Source organism: Carassius auratus, chromosome 5 (genome assembly GCF_003368295.1).
Source record: "Carassius auratus strain Wakin chromosome 5, ASM336829v1, whole genome shotgun sequence".
NCBI lineage: Eukaryota > Metazoa > Chordata > Actinopteri > Cypriniformes > Cyprinidae > Carassius > Carassius auratus.
Window position 1 is genome coordinate 13211753 of NC_039247.1, and position 25249 is coordinate 13237001.

Here is a 25249-nt window from a genome sequence, read left to right on the forward strand (position 1 = left end):
TCTTTCAGGAATCGTTCACCCCCCAAAAAGAAAATGCTTTCATCAGTCGTCATCAATTTTTAAACAATATATAATATAAGATATTTTAAGAAATGTATTTTTATTGGCCAACACAATGGAAGTCAATGGTCATCAAAACTGACTGGTTGCCAACATTCTTTAAAACTGTTCCACAGAATAAAAGAAAGTCAAACAGGTTAGGAATGGCATGAATAAGTGATGACAGAATTTTCATTTTTGAGTGACCTATCCCTTTAAGTGCTTCCTGTGGTTTCATCAGCACAATTTATAAATATCACATTTTGTGTGTGAATGATATAATTAGTGACAGACTCATTTGACATGTGCGTTGTGGAAGTTCCTCAATCTGTTATTAGTCAAGTGTATTAATATAGAACCAAAGAAAACAGTAGAAAAGAGTAAATTTGGAAATCAATAGCAAATACTTTTTTATTTACAGTTATACTTTGTTTTAAGGCCTGACATTATATATTGTTTAAAAGAGGTGCATGGTAATGAATTCTAGATATATTTAATATGTTTATGATGTGCCAGCTGCAGATTAAAGTCTAAGATTAGTTGTTTGAAGTCTAAATGAGATCTCCAGCTTCTGTAGAGGGCAGTCTGTGCATGGGAGACCGTTGTGTTTGCTTACATGTTTCTTTAAAACACCCTAATAAACCCTTATTCCTCCATTCAGACTCAACAGTTAAGCGTGTGTCTAAAACAACAAGTGAGTCTTTTGGACAAGTATCTGCAGATCAAATAAGTTTAAGGAGTCAGACAGCAGATGCAGCTTTCCTGATTGAAAATATGCACTGATTTTAAAAATAGGGAGACAGAACTAGAAGAAAAAGTGCATTATGGATACACCATAAGTAGTTTTTTTTTAATAAAGTCATCTGTGAGATGCATAAATGTAAATGATCAGATTTTCCACAGTTTTACAAACAGAAAAGGTGTTTCTCAGGGCCAGTTCAGTATTTTGCTGTTTGTTGCTCTTTTAGATGGGAATTCCTTGTGCCTGAACATATGACTTCTGTAACAATAGCAGATGTCAGTGAGCAGTGGTGTAAGCGGCTCAGCACATGTAAGAGCTGTAGTCTCCCAATCTCTACTGATCCCATTCCTAACACATTCCCTCTCGCTCAGCTACACTTTCCAGTCTCCATTCCACTATCCCATCAAATGATAATAATAGTAATTATTATCATTAATCCTAATTTTATTGTGCACTAATGCATATCATTGTGCACTAGTGGATATGTGCACTAATATAATATAAAACCATTATTTTAAATTGTAAATATATTACACAGTATTGCAATTTTTACTGTATTTTTGATCAAATCAATGAGAGATGAGACTTCTTTCAAAAACATTAAGAAATCTTACCAACCTCAAACATTTGGTACAGTGTTTGATAGTGTATATATATATATATATATATATATATATATATATATATATATATATATATATATATATATATATATATATGTACATAAAGAAAGAAAGAGTGCTGAGCTGTGTTATGATGAGGCTGGCCTTTTATACCATGTACCATCACGCTTTGTATGCGCGTCATTTTCAGAGCAGCTGCAGTCTGTCAGAATGAATGATCACAGTCCAGACTCTCTGTGGTCTAACTCCAGGCTGCTGTAGAGGCGCCCCGGAGCGTTGTGAACACTGGCCTGAGTACGACACTGTTTCTGGCAAACCGGAGATTACGGCACAGAGAAAAAAAACCTTCTCACAGGTCACCTAAGGGCATGTTGGGAAACTTAAGTGCTGGAGCCTCATTAGAGCAATACCATTCCCAGTTCCAGGCCCAGTACAGGGGGCTCAACCTCACCAGCGGGCCAGATACCTCAGCTTTATCACATTGGTGTATTCTGACACCTTTGGTTCTGCTGGAGCTGATAACCTCATGGTTGCACTTTGGGTGACTTTAATTCGAGTTACAGTTTGCAGTCATTTTCCGTCCCCTTTTCTCTCCCACATTGCTCCCTGTCCACACTGTGCTATACAAATAAAGCTGCAGAAAGTGTTCTGGCAGTGGAAGAAGCATGTGTGCACAAGACAGAGAGGCTTGTTTCATTACATTAATAACAGCAATAAGAAAGTTCACTGCTGGGGCAGAGGAGAAAGGTCACTTTCAACTATAAAAGATCCTTCAGAGCAGCTGCTCCAAATCTCTAATGTGGTCATTACAGCATTTTCAGACTCCAGACCTGTCTTACTCTTTCTTTCTGTTTGAACTTCTAAAATATCAACATTTTAGGGGATGCTGGTGCACTGTGGCTCAGCTGACCCAGAGATGTTTTTCACCTGCTGTTCAAGACAGGAGTAGGACCGCTGGGACCCTCATCATGGTTCTGTCACAGCAGTCAATCAAAATCCAGCCTCATCTGCTAGTTCTGTGGCTGGGCTTCTTCTCACAGTTAGCAAACAACAGCTATCCATTTATCAGAAGGTCTTTATATTCAACTATGGGTATCAATACATTTCCAATAGTCTGCACCGGAAGCTTTAGGATGGTTAAGATCTATTTAAACTCTTTGTATATGTCTGTTTTCATGTGTATATATATTTTTGTGTGTGTAAACAACTTTTTGGGGTTTAATGAAGTGTATGTGTTTTTTTACATTACACAGTAGACTGACTGGGGATCACACACACACAACCTTTCACTAGAATTTGCCCTCAACTTTGTCTCATTAACAAAATACATGCGTTACGGTCTTTTGTTGTTGATCTTTTTGTTGTTGTTCTCCAGACAACTGTCAATGAGTGAAAATCAGGCCTTAATTTATGTAATATATACCTGGCATAAGTTATGATGTTTATGGCAGTTTACGTGAATAACACATCATGTCAGAGACAGTTCCATATATGGCCTCTGACTTGTTACAGCCAAACAAATGCAAGACAGTATGTCCAATATGTTTAAATGGAGTGAATGTTGGCAGTGTGTTGGCAGCGCTCTCATTTGTGCTCATGTGCATGCATAAATGATAGGTCCCAATTTGCATACTTGTGCATGCAATATTGTAGTAAAAAAGAGTCATGTGGAAATTCCAACAAGAAGAAGTACACTTCAAATACCTAGATGATGCACTAATTAACTAAAAAGTCTGCAATGTTCTGCTGCATTCAGAAAATTATAGAAGAATATAACTACTTCAATGAAGAAATATATGGTTAAACAGAAATAAGATGTTGAAGGCATTCAGAAAAGCTGGCCTTTCAGACACAAAAGCTGGATGACAAAATATCCATACAAAATTCATAAACTAGATGGTTGAGGACATAGCGTATAGTATATAATTTAAGACACAAGTCGTTTCTGCCTTGGTCGTGTAGTGTGTGGGTGGCATTAGCCTGTCATACTATTCAAAATCTCAGGTAATGCAAGGAAAAGCAATATGGCTATCTTAAAAATCCAAGCTGGTGCATTTTTGATAACTTGAGTCAGTCATGCACAAGTAGAAAAGAACAACAGCACAGTTAAAAAAAAAAAAAAGCTGAATAATTTCTCTGCTTAGAAACTTTCCTCTTTGGAGATCATAACGCAGAACATCAGAGAAAGACGACACTGAGCGTCTCTGAGGAAGTGGCAGTTGTGACCTGAATGTCAAAAGAACATTTGCTGTTCTCAGTGTTAGCTGGTTTAAATGACTTTCTTGAGAGATGAGTGCACAGATTGCTCTTTCAAACCCTCAATGCTTCTATTAGAGATCAGAAGCACATATCATAAACACGTCCTGGTAACAACACCACTCTGAAATACCTTTACAATCGCATCTGGATGCAATAAAAATGTTCTCTGAGAAGATGGAACCAAAAATGACATGTTTATGTCCCTGGAAGGATGAAACTGGCTTAAGAAGGAGCAAAACCTTTTCCATTCGAGACAAAACAGGTCATAGCAGGGAACTGAATCATGGCAAATGTTGGTGGTTTGTTATGAGCTCTTATATCATTTGTGTACACAATGTTTAGTATAATATTATATTTACATCAATTCAGTTCATATTTTGTATATTGTTTAATTGAATGTTTCAGTTGTTTCTCACAGACAGAGGCATTAAGGAAACTCTTTATTCTATAAGTACAAGATCTTTCCGATTTTTCATCTCTCAGACAGTTATGTTTTTGTCAAAGTGTTTGCATACTCTCATTTTACTTGTTTACTTACCTTCATCCTTTCTTTCTTTTTTTTTTTGGAGTGGAACTGATCAAACCTCTTTTTTTCAGAATACATTTGCACAACACAAATGTTTATAATTGGGTGTGAAATGAATCATAATTTTATTTAAAAATGTTTCATAATGAGCCTTTGAATTACATAATGTAAAAATGAAAATAAATAAACCCTCCTACAGGAAGTAATTTGGAGACTTTTGGAAACAGTCTGCACTGGCTGAAATGTTGATTTGTCATTTCCTCCTGATTGAGCTAGAATGAATCAGATAATTTGAAGAGAGCCAGTGAATAGAGAAACACAAATGATGATGATGATGATGATGATGAGAGAATTGTTATGTTGATCATTGTTATGTTTGATGGGATATTGCAGGGTGACACTTAAGACTTTGTATGGAACTGATGTTTTCAGATCAATCAGAGTGTCAGACTGCCTGCATAAACTATAAGGACAAGCAATGTTCTTATTACTAATAATAATTAATAATCAAATTGACTGCACACGATGATAAAACTTTAATATTGCAGAGTCTGTTTTAATCTTCACAAGGAAGGGTTGCACCGTGTTGCTCAAAGGAGGTTTTCCATGTAAAGAGTGAAATTTTGGAAAATTAATTCCACTGGTCCTGTCTATGTATAATGATAAATAGAAAATATGTATATGAATGACTGTTATTAAGCTGAATGTAGATTATTAAGAGACATAGAACTTCCTCTGATGCAGTACCTCAAATGAGTTTGAGAAAAATCTGCTGACCGAAGTCAGGGACACATTTCTGTGTGTGTAGGACTGTGTGTGTGTGATCTCTGGCATGCTGGAGTGGGAGAGTGAAAACACTGTTAGTTTTTGTTTTCTGTGTCTTTGACACATAACAATAGTGGTGGTGGGTGTGAATTCTCAAGAGAGCTACTGATGATTATATACAAAAACTATATGTGACCCACGACCACAAAAAAGTATTGAATGTCAATTTTTCAAAATTGAGATTTATACACCATGTGAAACTTGGATAAATAAGCATTCCATTGTTGTATGGTTTGCTATGAGAAGACAAATTGTGGCCGAGATACAACTATTTGAAAATCTGAAATCTGAGGGTGTAAAAAAATAATAAAAAATAAAAAAATACTGAGAAATTTGCCTTTAAAGTTGTTCAAATTCAGTTCTTAGCAATGCATATTACTAATAAAAAATTAAGTTTTGATATATTTATGGCAGGAAATTTACAACATATTTTCATGGAACATGATATTTAATCAATATCGTAATGATTTTTTGCATAAAAGAAAAATCTATAATTTTGACCCATGTTTTTTTGGCTATTACAAAAAAAAAAAAAAAAAAAAAAAAAAAAGCCCCATCGACTTAAGATTGGTTTTGAGGCCCAGGGTCACATATGTGTGTCTCTTTGCCTGCAGACGTGTGATATAATTGGGAGAAACTGAGTTGAGAAGTCAAATTGCTTACATGTCTTCACAAGAGTGTCTCTCTTATCTGACATATACCCATATCAGGTCTATGAGCCTCTACTAATGAACTAAAGAGTTGAATTGGGTATAAAGGGACCATCCAAAATGTTCATTTTATTGTTTTTTTATTTTGTGTTTAGGTGTAAAACCAGTCAGTGATTATGCTATTCATTTAGGCAGAGTTTTCCTGAGGTTTGCTAATTCAGTGAAATAAAAAATAATAAATAAGAAAAAACAGACAAAATAAAACCCTTTACTAAAAAAAAAAAATAATTTTATTTGTTTAACTGCATGTCATGTGACCATTAACCAACATCAGAGATTGGTGAATATACAAATGTGTTGTAAAATTATTGAAATATTACCTTAGTGGGTATTTAAACTAAATATTGAAGATCCGAGGGGTTCGGCTGACAAAAAGGTTTGGGGACCCTTGGTTTAGAGTAATTCTCACAGCAAATAATTCAGATGCTCAATGAAGTATGTGAAGTCCGTCCACATTGAAAGTGCGATCTGTGGGACAGGACCACCAACTGGAAAATGAGACTGTGTAAGAGGCTTAAAATACTTCTGTAGTAAAATAATAATGTAACAAATGAAATGTAATATAGCAATTAAAATGGGTTTGCAATCCACAGTCAAGTTTTTTACCATTCCAATGAAGCTAGCTAAATCTGAATATATTTTGGAGTGTTCCATATGCTATTTCCCAAGTCTTTGGAAGTCAAATAATATATTTGTGCATGGAACAGACTTAAATTTAAGCTCACAAATCTTTTTAGTCCTTGTGATGAACTGGTGGAATTGGAAATGGTGTAAAATAAGAGTTGCTTATTCTGGCTAGCTTTTGTATTTCACTGAAGCAAGAAAATAATACGGGACTGCAATAACACTGGGATGATTGCTTTAAACTTTCATGAGGTGTACTTTTCTCAGTATGGTCTTTCTGTTCCGATAGCAGATCCGGCTGGGCTTCAGTGCTTCCCGCTGTGTGTTAGCATTTAGTGCTAGCTACAGTGGTATGCAGGGAATCTCTCCTCTTGGCCAGCTGAAATATGGCCTTGTGGCCCCTCCCTATCTGCCTCTTCAAGCCACTGAACTCCAGATCCTCAGACACTCAGTCAGAGAGACGTTAATGTGCACAGACTCACACGGCGACCTTCATGACTGTTCAGGCTCGACCTTTTGAACCTGACCCTCAGTGTGGGTATCTGCGAACATGGCTTTTGTCAACTGCCTAAGAGCACTCATCAACCAGGCTAAGGTAAGACTGAGAGAGATACGCAAAGCACAAAGTATAGCTTTAAAAGCATGAGACAACAGTGAGACATGCTCATGCTTTGACTGACAGCTGTCAAGATCAGGTTGCTGCTCTTGCTTAGCCTCTGCGTTGTTATGGTCTCTGAACACTTACAAACAGTACTAAAAGTTAGTGTTACTTTTAATACTATGGCATAAAAATATCATATGCTACCATCACTGTACCATAGTACCGCGACATAACTTGTGTAAGGGAAACAAATCTCAAAAGCTTATGATTTGAATGTTTTCGTTTTTGAAAATAAATGTTTTAGCATATACTGTGTGAGCAGTTGTTAGAACGCACTTTGTTAGCATGTGTAAATGTTTTGGGTGGTGCAGTGGACCTAGGAAATGATCGTTTGCTGAACTGGACTCTCTCACTGGCTGCTCATAGTAAGATGGGAAGCAGCCAAAACTCTGTTTCCAGGACAACGTCTTTTTTAAAAGCACCCATTCACCCTTTCCAGATGGCTCAGCCAATAGGCTACACTGCAAACCGTATGACATCACAACGTTCCTAAGTGAGAGATCCTGATATATTTAGTTTTTTTTTTTTTTTTTTTTCGTTGGAGACTTTGGATACAGTGGAATGTCTGTTCAACTGAAATTTCCGGAGAATCATACTTTGATTCAGGGGCACACTAGATATTATACTAATTCATCATATATGTAGATTTAGACTTTTACAATGTTAGATATAACATTATAGACATAAATTGTTGATTGAAAATAAAAATCTTTTTTAACATTCTAAAAGTCTTCATTGCCACTTTGGTTCACTTTATTGCATCCATGCTGAATGAAAGTATTAATTTATTTAAGAAGACCCCATACAGGCAACACTAAACGAATACTTCAAGTGTCCTTGTTATTATTAAGGGTTTATTTTATCAAGGTGATGCTGAAGCACAAAGTGAAGGCACCCAGAGACAAGCAGACACAAAGATCTTGTAAAATTCCATCAAATATGATTGTAACATTTTCCCCCCTGGTGTTTCAGAAGCTGACCTGCTGTCGTGTCCAGAGATCAGGTAAAGATGTGAGATCTTATTACAGCTGAATGGCTTTGCCACTAACAACATTACCATGGCACTTGCTAGAGCACCTAGAAAAACACTGTGTGTGTGTGTGTGTAAATTCCTGGCAGTGAAATGTACACAATTCAGTCTTAAACAACATACTAAGGAATGTATAACAGTTTCTACTATAACTGTTAATAAAATGTATATAAAACAAAGTAGGTTATATGGAGGAAATATCCCATGGTTCTGTTTTAACTCTAATGCTATTTTCTTGATGTCGCTTGTTCTGTAGTTCGAGTTGTTCTAAAAGTCCCTGACCTCTACCCTCTCCATGCAGTCATCTACTGTGGTTGTCACCCAGTTGCATTTTAAGAAAGTCATGGTAGTCTCCAGTCTTCGGATCACATGACACAGAAAGTAGATCATACTATTTATAACACACCTCAGATGGTAGATGCATCTAATGTGTAATCACTCATTCCCCACAGACTGTGCACAGGCACAGGGGTCCCTATGTAAGGGCGACTCTTTGGAAGTGCATGCAATGAAAAACACAAATAGAAATGAAATGTATGGCTTTTATTTTAGATGTATATGTTTTGATTTTATGTGGACCTGCTGATCTTTGAAGGAACATTACAATAAGTCTAATAATGAGTCTTTTCTTGTACTAGTTTAAAAATGTTCAGGCTAACAAATATTAGTCAGTCCCTATGTGGAGCATATTTTAGGCACACTGTGTTTAGTTTCTGCTGGGACTTTATGAGTATGGTTTATTTGACTTTATAATTAGAATGTTTGTAGTTCTTCCTAATTTGCAAAGATCCCCACAGCCTATGCAAATGAACGAGCTCAGTAAACAGACGCATGTGTTGTTTTTGGTGTAAATTATACACACAGACAAGCCATCTTTTGTCCACATGGGTTGGTTCTTAGTTTGATTGCTTCATCTTGTCACTGTTCTCTGGCATGTGAACAAACTTTAGAAATGTCCTTCAGTAATTCTGATGTAACTTAAGATTAGATATCTATGTAATCACATAGATCGGTCAAGCACTGTAGCATGTGAGATATTTACAGTTTCATTCAGATTAAAGTCAGGGAAGTAACAGTCCACAATGGCAGCAGCATCAGGAATCTGCCCGACCCATCCAAACGATCTGTTAATTTACATGACTGTAACCACTCTTTATGCTAGAGCTTTTAACCAGGACACGAGGAAAAACGACATGTGAAAAAATATATATTTAAAAGCTAGTTAAAATTAAACATGGATTATCACTATTTATGCAATATTATATATATATATATATATATATATATATATATATATATATATATATATATATATATATATATATATAATTTTACCCATCTATTAGGTTTTGTATATTATAAAATAAATGGTATTTGTCAATTCCAGTGTAGAGATTCATGTCTTGTGAAAATGTTTCTGTTAAACTAAAGTTTAAAAGTTATAGACTTGACCTGGGTCATTTAAAGTTTGTCCTCATAATTAAAACTAAATCAACACACACACACAAATAGGCATTGCATCCTTTTTTTAAACAGCTCGGGACTGTTTGAAGAAGTCCGCTTGGCGTCATCACGGAAGCTACTAAAGTCAGAAGACGCACACGTGAAGAGACTTCATATCCCGTGATGCTTAGCGGTTTGAATGGTTACAGGGCAGCGTCCACGGAAAGTTATTTTAATTAGAGTTTTTAAAGAAATGCATCGATAGCGCTAGTGATGGAGCAGCACGAATAACCTCTGCTTCGTCTCAGGACAAAGACTTCGTACGCCTCGAGAGTCTAACAAAGAAGAATTCCGGGGTTAAAAGTTGAGTTCAGAAGTCAGGAGAGAGTTGGCGAAGGAGTTGAGGAGTTTGGAAATGGATAAAAGCCGAAATGGCCAACACGCGCAATCTCTATCTTCACAGTTCATGGAATCCACATACAGAACCCTGACTTTATTCAGGAAGAAGGCGAAACAGCGGCAGTTAGACAGTAAGTTACAGAAAATGTATTTTTTTTAATGAAAATTCGATATTCTTAAGGCATCGGGTGAGAGAGCAACCTTCAAAGGGGCTCGAAAGTGTGCCCACGATTGCTTTCTGTCGGGTTATTGGCGTTTAATTTAATAATAAACCCGATTTGTTTGGTACATTATTATAAACTATATGTCATGGAATTTTGTGCACATTTCAGTAACGAAGTAAACCCTTGAGCTTTCCTTCATGCATTGCGGAGCCCTCGGACATTTACCGTGGTAACCATGGCTTCCCAAAAGTTGATTACATCACATTGATTACATAAGTATTCTCCTTAAAAGTTGTTAGAATATTTTCATGATGTATTTCTTTTTAATGGCTAATGCACAATTAATTTTAAAGTCTAGTAAGATTTATTTATTTTGTTGAAACAATCACTTTAAGCATAGTAATTATGATATTTTGGCGAAAACTGTGTTTACCATGTTAAAATGGTAGGGTCAGCTATAATACAGTTACTTGAGTGTGCACGCGCTGCCACGTTTTTGCATGCAACTGAAATAAGAGATCCTTTCATCTGTTAGAGGCCCACTGCCACACGCACGCGACCGTGGAGAATGAATGCACAGAGAGCTGGGCGTGAGCGAGGCAGAGACAGATCAGGTCGAGTCTGTTCTCACCAGCTGTGTCTCGAAACATGATGAGATGAGCTTCCTACCTAGACAGTTGCTGCACACATGCATGATGTTCAGAAATGCTGTTTAGAACGGAATCTCAGTTGGTAGCCCACTGAAGACACAGCCACTGTTTGTTATCCATATACATCAACATAGTACTGCTTTTAAAGCTTTTATCTGGGGAAAGAAAGAGGGAAAGAATCTGAAATTGCTTTCAATTAACATAACTGGCATTGGTGTTCACATTTCTGGTCTTATAACAATCCCAAAAAGGTCATCATGCTCCTATGTTTATGTTCAGTTATTTTACTTTAATGGGAAAGAAAAGAAACTATTCATTGCCGTTAAAGTGAAATTACTGAACCTATACAGGTTTGAGCCTGATAAAAATGCTCATTTTTAGAAGAAAATTTCAAACGGCACTTAGAGGCTTTTGCATCTGAACTCTTCATATACAAGTCTGACAGTGCTGATCTCATTACAAAGATGACAGTGTAAGTTTGCCATTTCCATTGAGACCGTGATTATCTTAATGAGATTTTTAGTTGCTGTAATTAACACTTTTTTTTTAGAAGTGCACGCCTGTCTTTAGAATTAGTTGGTTAGTTCCAGTAGACTTTTATCATGTTGAATTGTTTGCCCCAGAGGGCAGGAATGTGTTTGTCAATTGTGGAAAGGATTTTGGACCTCAAATGCTTTTACAGAGAATTACCGTTTCCTCTTTCATGTGATAAGTTTGATGAGCTTATGATGAGCATGTGACCAGCAGGTTTATCTTTAACCAGAGTGTTTCTAATAAATGGGATGGGGCTGAGGCTGGGTGGAAACCCACACACACACACACACACACACACAGTGTTTTGAGTGTCTTTATATGTATTTTTGCTTAAAGTTCTAAGTTAAAAATTAATAATTTAGTTTGTAATTTAGTTTTTAATGAACATTTTCCTACCTCTAACTTTTAGAGCTAAATTGACTATTTTTTTTGGCACTGTGCCTTTAAAAGTCATGTTAATTACATTTTTTGCAGGTAAAATTAGGTTAAATTTACTGTGTTTCACTAAATGTTCATGTTATGAGTTACAATCTAGTTTTAACTTGATCATAACTTTAATAATAGCCTCTTGTTAAAGCATTATTGCATTGTGCATTGTACATTGACAAACAATGTGCAAACTGTTAAGGTCAAACTGAAATGAACAAAGATCTTACAATAAAACTTCAGCCACTAGTTTCAAATGTTGGGAGCCCTCAGAAAGATGCGGAATATGATATGACACTTCTGAATGGAGGCAGCGAGCTGTGGCTTTATGGTTTGAGCTTGTGGAGGGTCCTTCTGTCTAGGTTTATTTCGGTGTTGATTGACGTACAGTAGTAACCTCTGCAGAATGTCAGCTGAGAGGAAGCAAGCATTCCATTCCAGTGTTGCAACATAAAAAAGATTTTCTGGTTCATTAAAACAACTTTTACTTTTATTACAGGAATAAAAAGGCCGGGTTGACTTTTATTGGATATTTGTGTTTATTTACTTGTATCTAGCACTGAACTTGTCACATCCAGAAAAAAACAGAGAGACTAATAGCTTTTGGTCCACCTACTTTTCCTTGTGAGATGAGATTATTGTGATCTATAGACTTTTATGAGAGAGGTGCATATTTAAGTCATCAGTACTTTTATTTTATTTTCATGCTACTTGTTTTGAATAATTTGAAACATTGTGTATATTAGAAATTTCAGCAGAAATGTATTAGTAAGTTGCAATCAAATGTTATAAAAATGGCACAGCTAGGCCTATTAAAAACTTTAATTGAATACAATACCAAAAATGTCATATATTTAATACAATGTCCTAGTAAAAAACGTTTGTGTCGGAGAAGCATTTTGGCTTTTAAGGGATTGTATCACTGAACACAGGAGCTCAATTAATAGACATTGAAATACATTTGTTTTAATTATTTCATACATTTGTATATATGAAAGTCAAACAGTGATACGCTGATGTGAATGAGATCTCCGTTGTATCTTGACCTGTTGGGTGGATGTTTGGTCAGGCACTATTTAGTCTAGACAAAATGGAATGGACACTCTGAAATTTGAACGTTTGTCATTTGCATCCAGACAGCTGTGAAATGCCACAGAGGAAACCACTGTTTTAGAAGCCGTACAAGAACCTTAGTGAGAGCTGCGTATCACAACACAACAGACACATAAATACAAAAAAGGGCATGAAAGTACAACAAAAACAAATAGTGAAGTTCAAACAGCCCACAAAGCCTCTGCAAGAGGAAGCTGATCATGTAAGACATTCTCACAGTTTCAATATTTCTCTCTTCCTCATCACCGTATGTGTGTGCTGAATTTCTGAGGCCTTGTTAAAGAAAGGTCACTGAAGGTATGACCATGCAGGAATATCTTGTGTGTGTGTAAGGGAAATACTTAAGGAACAGCTGTTCTTAGAGCTCTAGACCAAATAGGCTGGTGAGTAGACAGACCACATGCTGGATGTCAGATGTTATCTTGTGTTTCAGCCTGCTGTGCTGATCTCGGATGATGATAGTGATTTTGACTATAGGGAGAGTACAGTGAAATGGTCCTAGGTATTTTAACCTTTCTGTGGCAATTTATGTTTACCTATGTAAATGGAAGTGTCATGTTTTTTTCCTTTGTCTGGTCACTAAATTCTTTAAATAAATGGTTGTAGATTAGGATAAATAGATGGATTGATCGATTTAATTCATTGTTTCAGTGATTTATGCTTTGTTTGATTGATTCCTTCCTTCATTCCAGTTGATTTCCATGGATGGAAATCTTAAGAAATGTAATAATAGTAAATGAATGACCAGGTAATTTCAGATGTCAGATATGATTAAAGTAATAATGTGTAGTTCAGTAAGTAAATCATTAGTTCAGTTGCTCTTTAGCAATTCATGTTTGGAATAAAAACGGGTTCTTTGTTCCCAGACCGAGAAGTATTTGATGTGAAAATATAAGATAAACATTTTAATTTGTTAATACAGATATGTGTTCTAATTTTCATTAACATTTTAGCGTTTTCATTCATCCTGTCTGCCACTGGTCAGAATTAAGATCAGACTGAATTTTCATGCAGAACGTTTGAGTTTGTGCGAACGTCTCAACTCCTTAAAAGACTTTTTGTAAACATTTTTGATTTGATTGGATTTGCTTTTCTTGTTTAGATTGAATAAATCTCTTTGTCATGTTGGATCGTTGAACAACAGTAAATAGTTTGGGTTTGCAAGAAGTTCTAAACGCACACTGCTTAAAAACGCACACATTTGAAGAAATCTGAAGCGGTTTTCGACTTTTTTTTTTTCTGGTCTTCTTGCTAGACTTTGTGTGCGCGTGCATGTTTGTCGTGCTGTGTTTGTGTTTGAAGTGGAAATGCTGTGTGTAGCAGAAGGCTGTGTGTGTGTGTTGATGTGCTAATGTACGGTGTATGAATAGATGTGCATATGTAAAGTGATGGTGTTTGTTTAAGGGAGCAGATTGTCCTGTTTCAGTTTCAGTTTGAGTTTAGTTTATTTTCAGGGATATGTGGCTTCTCGTCGCATAGTACCACAAGATCACAATGACTTATGTAAAATGACAATCTCCACGCATTGTCATGGTCATCTTCTGCTCAGTTTGTCACAGTTATTGAGCTGACTTTGTCTTTAGTGTACAGTGATTTGTATTTTAGTGTCCATCGGTTTTTGGAAATGTGAGGTCAAAGCTGAGTCACTCACTGTCATTCATTTCCTCTTTCAGATTACATCGTCTGTCTGTCTCACACTCGTGATTTACTCATGCTCTGTTTCACTTTTGCCTTGCACCCTGTCTTTCTGTATCTGGGGTGTGTGAGCATGAGTTTGTTTGCGTGTTGCTGATAGACATCAAACAGGCCCATCGAAAAGGAAGTGATGCGTGTATGACAGCGCCCCACCCTTTTCGTGCCGTGACATTTTCCTTTGTGCTTTCCCGTCTGATCCCTTGTTTCCTGAACTGTCTGTCCTTTTCCCTCTCCTATACCACTCCTTTCCTCTCAATCTCACAGGACCCAAGGAATGACAGCAAATCCCAGGGAACAGGAAATGACTGTTCAGACTGTCTAACTTTGATCCAATCATAATTGATCAGTCAGTACATACTTGCTCTGTTTAACTACTCCTCTCAGTCATTTTTCAGTGCTACACTATAAAAACAAAAACAAAAATGAAATAAAAATAGGACACAATGTACGTATCAAAACGAAGTAGTTTTATCCATATTTTTCAATTTGCACTTCAATGTGATGTGGTGGCATCATGATGCCCCCGCCTGCCCCTTTTTGAATGCATGATAAATAAAAACTTTGAAGATTTGCGGTTGCACGTACTCTGTTTACACATTACACATTTTATAAGATTATATGTTTGTCAGTGGTACTGAGGATCTGGAAATCATTTGCGATCGTCCTCATTCATCTCTACTTACACTGTCTACACCGGATGCGGAAGACTGTCTACTCTGGATGCGACAAAGGGACCATTGAAAATCATTTGAAGTTTTTGTCAGTACGTCATAAATGGAACGCAGCAGCAGTTTACTGTCAGGGTGTGTGGTGTCATGCCACGCCGCATCCAGTGTCGAGAGCATTACTGATTATAATGACTTCTATTGACTGATCTATATATAATGAATCTCTATTATAGATCGGTGGTTCTACCACTCGCATCCAGTGTAGACACAGTGTTAGTTGTTTTCCCTTATAAGGATTCACGCTTCAGGCACACCTCCCCCAATCCCTAATTAAGGATAATAATTAAGTTCATTTGTAACTTACAATGTTTTTTGTTTTTTATTATTATGTTAAATACAGATTCAGTCATATAAAAAATATTTTATGACACAACATCTATATGCCACTTGACTAAAAAGATAATGTGTAGTTTAACATTAGGCTGCTTTTGGGAATACCCTTGAGTTGGTTCATTCTCTGGCTCTGAATCAAAGTAAGTGAATAATTAAATTGGCATGATAATATCATGCATCAGCGATCTCACAGGCTAAGGATAGAATATGTCTATGGAGCATATCGGCCAGCACTCCCTGGTGTATTATGTGCATCATACCAGCATCAGTTGGGCTTCTCTCTCTGCTATTCACAAGTCCTGTCCCTTGATATTTTTTTTGTCTACATCCAACACCACTATGTTCAGCACAGTAACTCACCGAAACGCACATGTAAACACCTTGTCTGATTGTCGCAGGTTGGCAGCTGGGCTTTGGACTGGTTGTGAAGTTATACTTCACCAAATGTAATAACTTTATGAACCACCTAACAGTCCCTCAGGGCCTAACACACAGCCCTAAAAAGGCCAATGTCAGGCCGTCTGGATTATGGGGCTTGAGCTTGTTTGGCATGCTGAGGCTCACAAGAACACACAGACTGTAGTGTGGTACGTGGAGGAGGAGTTTTGGAGGGCCGAACATTTGGTCTCAGGAACCAGATGGTGTAAATGGGTGGGGGGGTGGGAAGGAAGCACCCCCCCAATCCCTCCCTCTCAGGATACTGACGCCACAGAGTAAATCAGATCCTGCTCAGCTTCTCAGAGACGATTTGGTTAAACGTGACTCTTTGCTATGGCCTTGTCTGGATAAAAAAAATACTTTTCTGTTTGGACCTTTTGGAAATGTATGAGCGTATGTTGGTTTTAGGCAGGTTGTAAGTGTTTGAATGGCTGTTGCAGGCACTTTTCTGTGTCTCTTGAAGGTTAACGCGTAATGTTGGACCACTGTGGCGTTTAAGTGGTTAGAATGGAGAGGTCATCCCTACAGCATCGAAAGGGTCACGGTGAGTTTTAACCTCACTTTATTCTTCAGTGCATCTGGCTCTGGTCTCCATACTAAGTGCCTATGGGTTGTTGGCTAGTGTGATTTGATTCAGAACTCCGAGATAGTGATTTAACACATTCATTTTTTTATTTATACACTATTTTTCTCTGGACCTTCCTGCAGACCCCCTAACACCTCCTTGTGTTCCCCCAACCCCATTTGGAAAACTCCTGCTGTGGATTGTAGGAGAATTTCTTATGTCATTGCAATCATGTGTGTGTGTATTTCCATGAGTGTGGATCGAGACTAATGTGTTTAATAGCTGCCGTGGAAGTGCAGCGCTGCTTCTGACACAAAGGGTTTCATGAGAATTTGACCTTTGTACCCTGAACCTAATGTCAGTCAGTGAAGAATGTTAATAATACATTTATTTGTTTGTTGGGTGAATGAGAGGAGAAGTGTTAGAGGAGAAAGAGAGGCATAAACAGGATTGGTCGAAGAAGAGGAGAAGTGTAATTGGGGTAAGTGGAGGTGGACTCTGGGATTGTGGGAAGAAGCCAGAGAACCGCTAAGAACAATGAGGTGTATTCAGCCAAACACACACACACAGCTAGAGCACAGAAAACATTTCCTTCCCCAAACACAAACACACACTTCTCAGATGCTATTTATTCATGTAGCAGATGCTTTTGTCTAAAAGCATTTTACTTACTTAGATTTGAACATCTTAAACGGACTGATATGAGCTCAAAACAAAGCCAAGAATGTGTTCAAGACATAGTTCACCTGAAAATGTAGATTGTCATCATTTACTCATCCCCATGTCGCTCCAAACCTGTATGACTTTCTTCTTGAAAAAACTAAAGATATTTTGAAGAATGTTCTCAAGTGTTTTTGGTTACTGTTGACGTCCATTGTAATTAACAAGAACCACTGAAACATTTCTCAAAATATCTTCTTTCATGTTTCATACAAGAAAAAGTCATACAGGATTGGAACTACATGAGGTGAGTAAATGATGACAAAATGTTCATTTTTGGTTGGACTATTCCTTTAACAGCTTGTGAGGGTGTGATCTGTTTCTCTTCAGAGAGATGTCTAAATTCATGAAGAATCAGTCGTGTACCATAAATATCCAGAACTCCACAGCAGCTTGTTCACAAGTGCAGTTATGTTTTTCGGGAACATAGCGATACTCTGTGGAAAGGGTGGAGACCCCTCAGAAACTCCTCTGAAGAACACAGGGGCTCTTCAGAAATGCACAGGCACTCTTCAAAATGCAGCCTCTTTCGAAACACTGAGTCTTTTCAGAAACAGAGGCTTCTTAGTTCATTTCTCAAAAGTCGCAGTGTTTTCCTGATGATCCTCTGGACATGTCTGTGACCTTTCATTTTCATCAGAGATACAAGAATGATCAAAGATGTACACTAGCACATTACGAGATAAGTCAGAAGACCTCTTGAAATAGTCACTGGAGTGGCCTAGTTAAGGCACTGACCTGAATGTGGTTTGCTTCCAACCAAAACCCCTTCAGGAACACTGAAGACAAACAGAGGCTTTGTTAGGGATCCAATCAGTGGAGACTGAGTTTGACTTGTTTTTCATCGGGTGTTTCTTATTTGTCTCTCGTCAGTGGCATGATTTTGTTCAGCAGTAGTAGCCACAAACTGCTTTGTTGTCCTCTTTATATATATATATATATATATATATATATATATATATATATATATATATATATTGTTTGTGGCTTTGTTTTTATGTCTGTAGCAACAGATCAAACAGTAATGCAGTCATGCAACATCATTACCATTTTTCGGTTTATGTAGTTATTCTTATAAGCGAGCAGTGATGAAACCATTCACCTCTGGCCACTTCCAAATGGGGGCATAATTTGATTGCATCTCGCTCATTCGCTTTGGCGCTCTCACACACAACATCAGTTTGGTCATCTTCAACCATCTGCTTATGGTAGGCCACAGCAGGTCAAGAAGCACACACTTTCACACATGCAGAGAATGAAGTAAGGCTCCCTCCCAGCACACAGCAGGTTTACACTACATTCAATTTACTAAAGGTCACTCCCCCGTCTCACACACACTCAACACGCATTCAAAATGAGATGAAGTGCTTTCCTTCTGCTCGCTCCGCTCCTGTGGGAGCATTTAGTAGTGTTTTCCTCTTCTGCTTCAGGGTTTTCATTGCTTCAAATGCTTCTCAGCCTAATTCTGGTTTATTTTGTTGATGCAGCAGGGATTACCCAGGCTTACAACAAATCACTCTCACCCGCTCAGTGCCGCTCTGTGTGTGGTTTGAAGCCGAGACACAGTGAGCGAGTGAGTGGGCAGGTATCTTATTAATCACGCGGTGTTTATTTCAACTGTTAGTTATTGGTATTTTGCACTAATCCAGATTTCCATTCTTCATAAAATGAGGTTCAAAAATAGCTGTATAAATTCTGTCTCCACTTGTTCTGAATTTTTGAGCATTTTAGTTGGTATGAAGGTAGTTGGGGAAGTCTCGTGGCCTAATGGTTAGAGAGTCGGATTCACGATAGAAAGGTTGTGAGTTCGAGTCTCGGGCCTACAGGAATTGTAGGTGGGTGGAGTGCATGTACAGTGCTCTCTCCACCCTCAATACCACGACTGAGGTGCCCTTGAGCAAGGCACTGAATCCCCAACTGCTCCCCGGGCACCGCAGCATAAATGGCTGCCCACTGCTCCGGGTGTGTGTTCACAGTGAGTGTGTGTGTGTGTGTGTGTGTGTGTGTGCACTTTGGATGGGTTAAATGCAGAGCACGAATTCTGAGTATGGGTAACCATACTTGGCTGAATGTCACTTCACACTATCACTATGTAGCATATAGTGCAAATGCTGCAGCTTATTCCACTTCAGTATGCATGATGTGCTAGTACTTGGAGAGAGTTGACTTTGGCAAAGTAGGTAAAAAGAAATTGAATGTCACTTTTCTTTTGAGAACTTAATGTCCAGGTGAGTTTTCAAAATTGGGTGTTGTCAAGGTTATTTGATAGTATTGTGGGGGAATTCGCCAAGAATGAATTTCCTCTTTTTTTTTTCTTTTTTCAGTTCCTTTGTTCCCAAAGGAATTATGCAAATCAGGTATCATTGCAAATACACCCTCAAAATTCATGCTGAACAAAATGCTAAATTCATTTACCACTGTGATACAGGAACCTGAATCAACTCTTTGAAATGCTGAAAGTGCTGTCTGGATACATTCCAGGGTATAATGCTTTATCATTTGAATAACTGCTGTCTCGATCAGTAAAACGTATTTTGAATTACAGTACACTGACTACCTGGTTTCTTCTGGCCAGTAATAATAATGTGACCTTAATTGTACAAGGCAAATAGCGCTGAGTTTTGTAAATGTTGACTGGGCATTCTAGCAGTGTAAAACAGATTTTTTTTTCTTTTCTTTTTTTTTGTGACTATGCAATGAAAGTCGTGGGCTCCTCTGTTGTTTTGAGTTACTCTAACTTTCACTCTATGGATAAAAAACGTTTTTATTTGTGTTCCACATGTTGGGAATGACGTGGGTGATTAGTGTTTTCCCTTTTAAACACACTTAAGTTGTTCGTAAAGTAAAAAAAAGATTTTTTTTAAAATTGGAGGCAGAACCGTGTATTTGAATGTAAATATTCTTAACTAAAGCTGTCGAGCACTTGACAACGTGAACATGTTCTTTCTACAGCATGCCCTGAAGGGACACATACACATCACACATATTCACAGTGTCAGACCTCCTGATTCATTCTGTTGCAATCACCTGCATTCCCCAGTGCTTGTTCTCACTTTGGTGAACTTTTTGTTGCCAAAATTGAGGCAGTAATGCAGTCAATACATCGCAGGGATCAGTGAGATATTACAGTAAGAATCTTGTGTGAAAAAGCAATGATGAGATTTCCTCAGCAACAGTATGTAATGTTTTAATAAATGCACATACACCACTGTTCAGTTTTATTTTTATTTATTTATATTATAAAAATGTTTTTGAAAGGTGGCAGAATTTATATATGTAATCACAGCACTATTGTGAAATATATATATAAAAAAAAGTTCTATTTCAGTATATTTTAAAATGCCTAGGGATGTCCCAAGTTGCTCTCAAGGATTTTTGACTTTATTAATAATAAATAATTAGATGGAAAGCAACAATATAGTTAACCCACGGTTCAAAACAACAACATTTTTTTATTTTATTTTTACCACATTTTTATGTTCGGTGTTGATGGTTTGGCACATCAATGTTTTTTTGGGATATGTAATTTTAAATTTGATTTTGAAAACAAATTTGTAAAAAAAATCCCCCGGTACATTTCTGTGCACTGGAGAAAAACATGGATTTTCATATCTACTTTAAAGTTCTTTTCAGTGAAGGATTATCATTGAGGACTATTTAATGTCTGTTTCAATCATTCTGGTCTTCGGAGGCTGCCCTCGTGCAGAAACTCCACATATGTATCACAGAATTTATAGAATTAACATGAGGCTCCAGGAAATCCCTAATAAGAACAAAGACTCCTGCTGTCACTGTAACTGAATATAAAGAAGATAGAAAAGTTTTGAATGATAAAACATGAAAACCATAAACACTCAAGTGTGGCAGTATATGGTTTATCTGTGCTCTTTAAGCCATCTTGGGTAGTTTCATAAAAATTAAGTATATTTATAATCCATTGCTAATCGAATTTTACATTTATAGAATACATTTTCTGCATTATTCTGTGATGATAAGCCACATCAGTTCACAAAAGTAATCTAATACAAATGCATGTTATAATGTTCTCTTGTTGGACAGCCGGTTTAGAAAAGTGGTAAAAAAGGAAGATCTTTGGCACAGGTTATTTTTTTCAAAAGCTTGTTATAAGCGAGGAGGTGTTTCCTCATCTCATCATGCAAACTCATGGGCACACACACACGAGCAACTTTGAGAGAAATAAAACTCACAGGAATTAATTAAAGGCAGAACTGTGGCTGTCGTAATGAACGGTTCAGTATTATATTGAGAATTTTGTGAGAGAGAGAGACATTGGTAGATGTTGATGTGTAAATTGGATTGATTTTAATTAAGGCTGTCAAAAATAGCGCGTTAACGACGTTAATTAGTTGTTTGTTGTTAATTACGTCAAATTTTTTAACGCATTTCACGCATGCGCAGTGTGACAAATTATTCAGGTCAGGAAAGTCTCGTTGATCTCTGAATTCTCAAGATAGTAAAAAAAACAGCGGTGAGCTTAAGGTTTTACCCCCGTTACTCTCAAACACATTCATGCCAAGCTCGATACACAGAGACGACTTTGGTAGTTGATACGCTGGAGCTTCTTCCTGTTATAACGTCCTGTGTTTCACACTGCGTGTGGCAGAACGCATACATGCAATGCAGCGAAAATTACAGCTGTTTGGAAAAGCATATGCTTTTTTTTACCTGGTTTTACTGGCACTTGAAGCCTTCAGAACGTTAAAATATCGATCCTAAAGTATTGTGGCCCAGAGTGCTGCTTATGTGATGGTGGCGCATGTTTGTGTTTCTGAGTTTATTGTCTCTATGCATAATTTCATAGATATGTAGATATATTTAACCACTGGTTCACCTAAAACTCTTACACTATCTGTAGTTAAATGGCATGGTTTGATATAGTGCTCAGGTAAATTTGATCTAAGTAAATGTTAAACTTTTGAAATTCAGAAAAAAAGAACCACATATTGATGAATCAATACATGAAAATTATGTATCTGTGTCCTGTTATTTATCTTTTGGTATGCATTTCAGAAAAAAAAATGGTTAGGATTCAGGTGTAATTGCAAATAGTGATTAATCCTGATTAATCCACTGAAAATTCTGATTAATTTGATTAAAAATTTTAATCATTTGACAGCCCTAATTTTAATAAATGTATAACTTATGTACTTGAAGTCTGGACCAAACACTAGGAAAATACAAATATTGGATCGGGACTTGGTATCAGCATATAATCAATATTCAGTGACTTGGATCAGACAGAAAAAAAAAAAATCTTATCGAGAAATCCCTACAAATGTATTTTTTTTTTCTTCTATTGACAGCTGAATTTTCAGCAGCATTACTCCAGTCTTCAGAATTTGCTGATTTTGTGCTAAAGAAATGTTTCTTACTATTATCAATTTTGAAAAAAAGTCTTTATATTTTTGTGGAAACTGATGCTGATTGTCGGGATTTCTTGATGAATAGGAAGTTTAAAAGAAAGTATTTATTATAAAATGAATGCCTCTCAATTAAAGTATTTATTTCTTTAAAAAAAAAATGTATCTTCTTAACCCCAAACTAGCTTAAATGCACATTTTCACTGAATTTTCATTCAATGAACCAAAGTGATGCACTAAGGTCTAAAAATATCCTTTGCTGGTTTCTTTGCAGGTCTAACAAGTGACAGATGCTCAATGGCAGGAGGTTACAGCAGCTGTCAACATAATTATTTTAGACCACAAGTGATAACTTGATTTTAAATAACATCAAAACATGCTGGCTCACCGCTGCATTGATGTCTGCATTTGCCAGATTTGTGATATGAGTGCAGTCAATTGTGATTACATTTGCAAACCACAGGAGTCGCTTAAACGTCGATACCACTAAAACAGCATATGAATTCAGTCGAAAGTTTCTGATGTTACAAACTCTTCATATCACACTGTTTTTATGAATCCGTGTGCTTTTTGAATACAAATACATCTGATGTTTACAAGGAAATTCTGTTAAGGTTTCCTAACCTGCACAACAATGTTTTAGGCACTTTAAAGCGTCAAGAGTGTAAAGAGCTAGCCATGTCAAAAGGGACAGATTATAGAGCTCTGTTATATACAGGTCTCATATCAACACATAGAGACACTTATGAATGCTGTTAACCCTCAAAGCATGTTTTTGAAACCGCTGTGAGAGGAATGCTGATACATGACGGATACTCCCTCTATCACACGAGCTTTATTTAGCTCAGAGCTGTGGCTGATATGTCTTTGGGCTGTATACTGTTGATGTTCTGGATGTAGCGCAGTCAGTGTCTCAGACTGCAAACCAGTGGAGATGTTGGGCAGAATGTTGAATGTTTTGCTGATTTTAAAATATTTATCAGAAATAACTCTACAGTATACATTCTACAGAAAAATTTAATAAAGAGAGTTTTTAAGCACATCCTTGTTTTATAAAACATCAAGCAATTCCCAAGGTTTGTCAGCGTTTACTGATCTGCGAATATAGGATGTAGTCATCAGGGATATCCTAGCATCCCGTTCACACTCATAATGAGAACACAGCAGAAATGTATCATAAGAGCCTATGAAGCAGCTGCCCTGAGGCAATTACAGGAGCTTTTGAGTTGTATTTGGAGACTTGTTTTGCTGTAGGGTTTGTAATGACTTATAGTGATGTGATTGTTCAGACTTTTAGGGCTATTTGTTGAATTCCAGATTTAAATCCGATTCACAGGCTGTACATTTTATTCTGATTTTGTTTGAGATTGGTTCTTTTAAGATTAATGCGGCTGTATTTGGGTTATGTTTATTTTTTATTTATTTTTTTTCTCCAAGTGTTCATTTTAAAGTACGTAACTAGTTTGGTCATATATGTTTTTGATTCTTTAAAAAAAACAGCTCTTAAAAGTCATTAGTTTATGAATTAGGTTACATTGGTTGTGCTGCATTCGTTTGATTAATTCAAAAGTACCGGTCCATATGAGTCAGTCTGTTGATAGTCGGACTAGCTAAGACTTCAGATATATGAAGACAGTGCACTCGTATTACTTCTAAATGGCAAGAAGTGTATGCACAGTATGGCAAGGACTAATTGAAAGAGCTGATTGGTAGTCAATGCATCACTGCAGTTATTTTTTAATGCTATTTGGTCATAAGAAACTACATTTATAATTTGTTGTAAGATGTCAATAGTGAATTCAAATATTAAATGTATTTGTTGGTAGACAGCGTTGGGAAATTCGATGTGCTTGCATGACTGAAATAGCTGGCCAGAGGCAATTCGAAGATAGCAGCCAAGTGAAATGACTTGCCTTTAAGGGACTTTGCTAACTGGTAGTGCTGTTTTTGATGCATAAAAAAAATTAAAACGGGCTCATAATAGTCTAATTTAATATTTTTTTTTTGTTTTTCTGTGAATCTAGTTACACTGGTTGCACTATATGTTTGTTTTTCCATCTGCAGTTGGCAAGGATAACTCAGTAGAAGCCTATTTTTGCCATTATTTTTTGTGTCAGTCTCTTTATTGCAATGCATTTGGTGTGTGTGTGTGTGTGTGTGTGTGTGTGTGTGTGTGTGTGTGTGTATTAGGGCTGTGTATTGGCAAGAATCTGGCGATACGATACATATCACGATACAGGGGTTGTGATACGATGTATTGCAATACACTGCGATACTGTAAGCAAGGCGATATATTGGGATATTTCTCATTTTAGGAATTGTATTGTAAGGAAAGCTGTCATTAAGAAGACCACCATATTAAAATCTGAAATTTATTTAATCTAAAACCAGAACACAGTGAGATCTGCATTTGCAATAATTAGTCCCTGTAACATTCAACATTATTGAACCCCTTTTTGTGCAGTATGAGTAAAAGGGGACAAATTAAAGTGCTTGCAACATCTTTTAATAAAATAAAACAATATAAAAACAATAAAGGCAAAATCTGAAAAACCAAGGCTTGTGCATTATAAAGAATAATATTCTGAATAAATTTAAGTTGGTTTGATGCCTTTATCTCA

At 36.8% G+C, this 25249-nt stretch overlaps 1 protein-coding gene across 5 annotated transcripts in view; it reads left to right on the forward strand.

Moving 5' to 3' along the window:
• The first annotated feature begins 6801 nt into the window (after positions 1–6801).
• LOC113076246 (stAR-related lipid transfer protein 13-like) overlaps positions 6802–25249 on the forward strand; it is a 40976-nt gene continuing 22528 nt past the window's right edge. For 2 of the 5 annotated variants that reach the window (XM_026248907.1, XM_026248910.1), the window contains exon 1: positions 9646–10012. In XM_026248907.1, the coding sequence (XP_026104692.1) occupies positions 9898–10012 (115 nt within the window). In that variant the 5' untranslated portion in view covers positions 9646–9897. Of the gene's footprint in view, positions 6944–7981; positions 8013–9645; positions 10013–16254; positions 16507–25249 lie in introns of those variants that run through there. The other 3 variants (XM_026248915.1, XM_026248923.1, XM_026248931.1) reach the window with 3 other exon arrangements.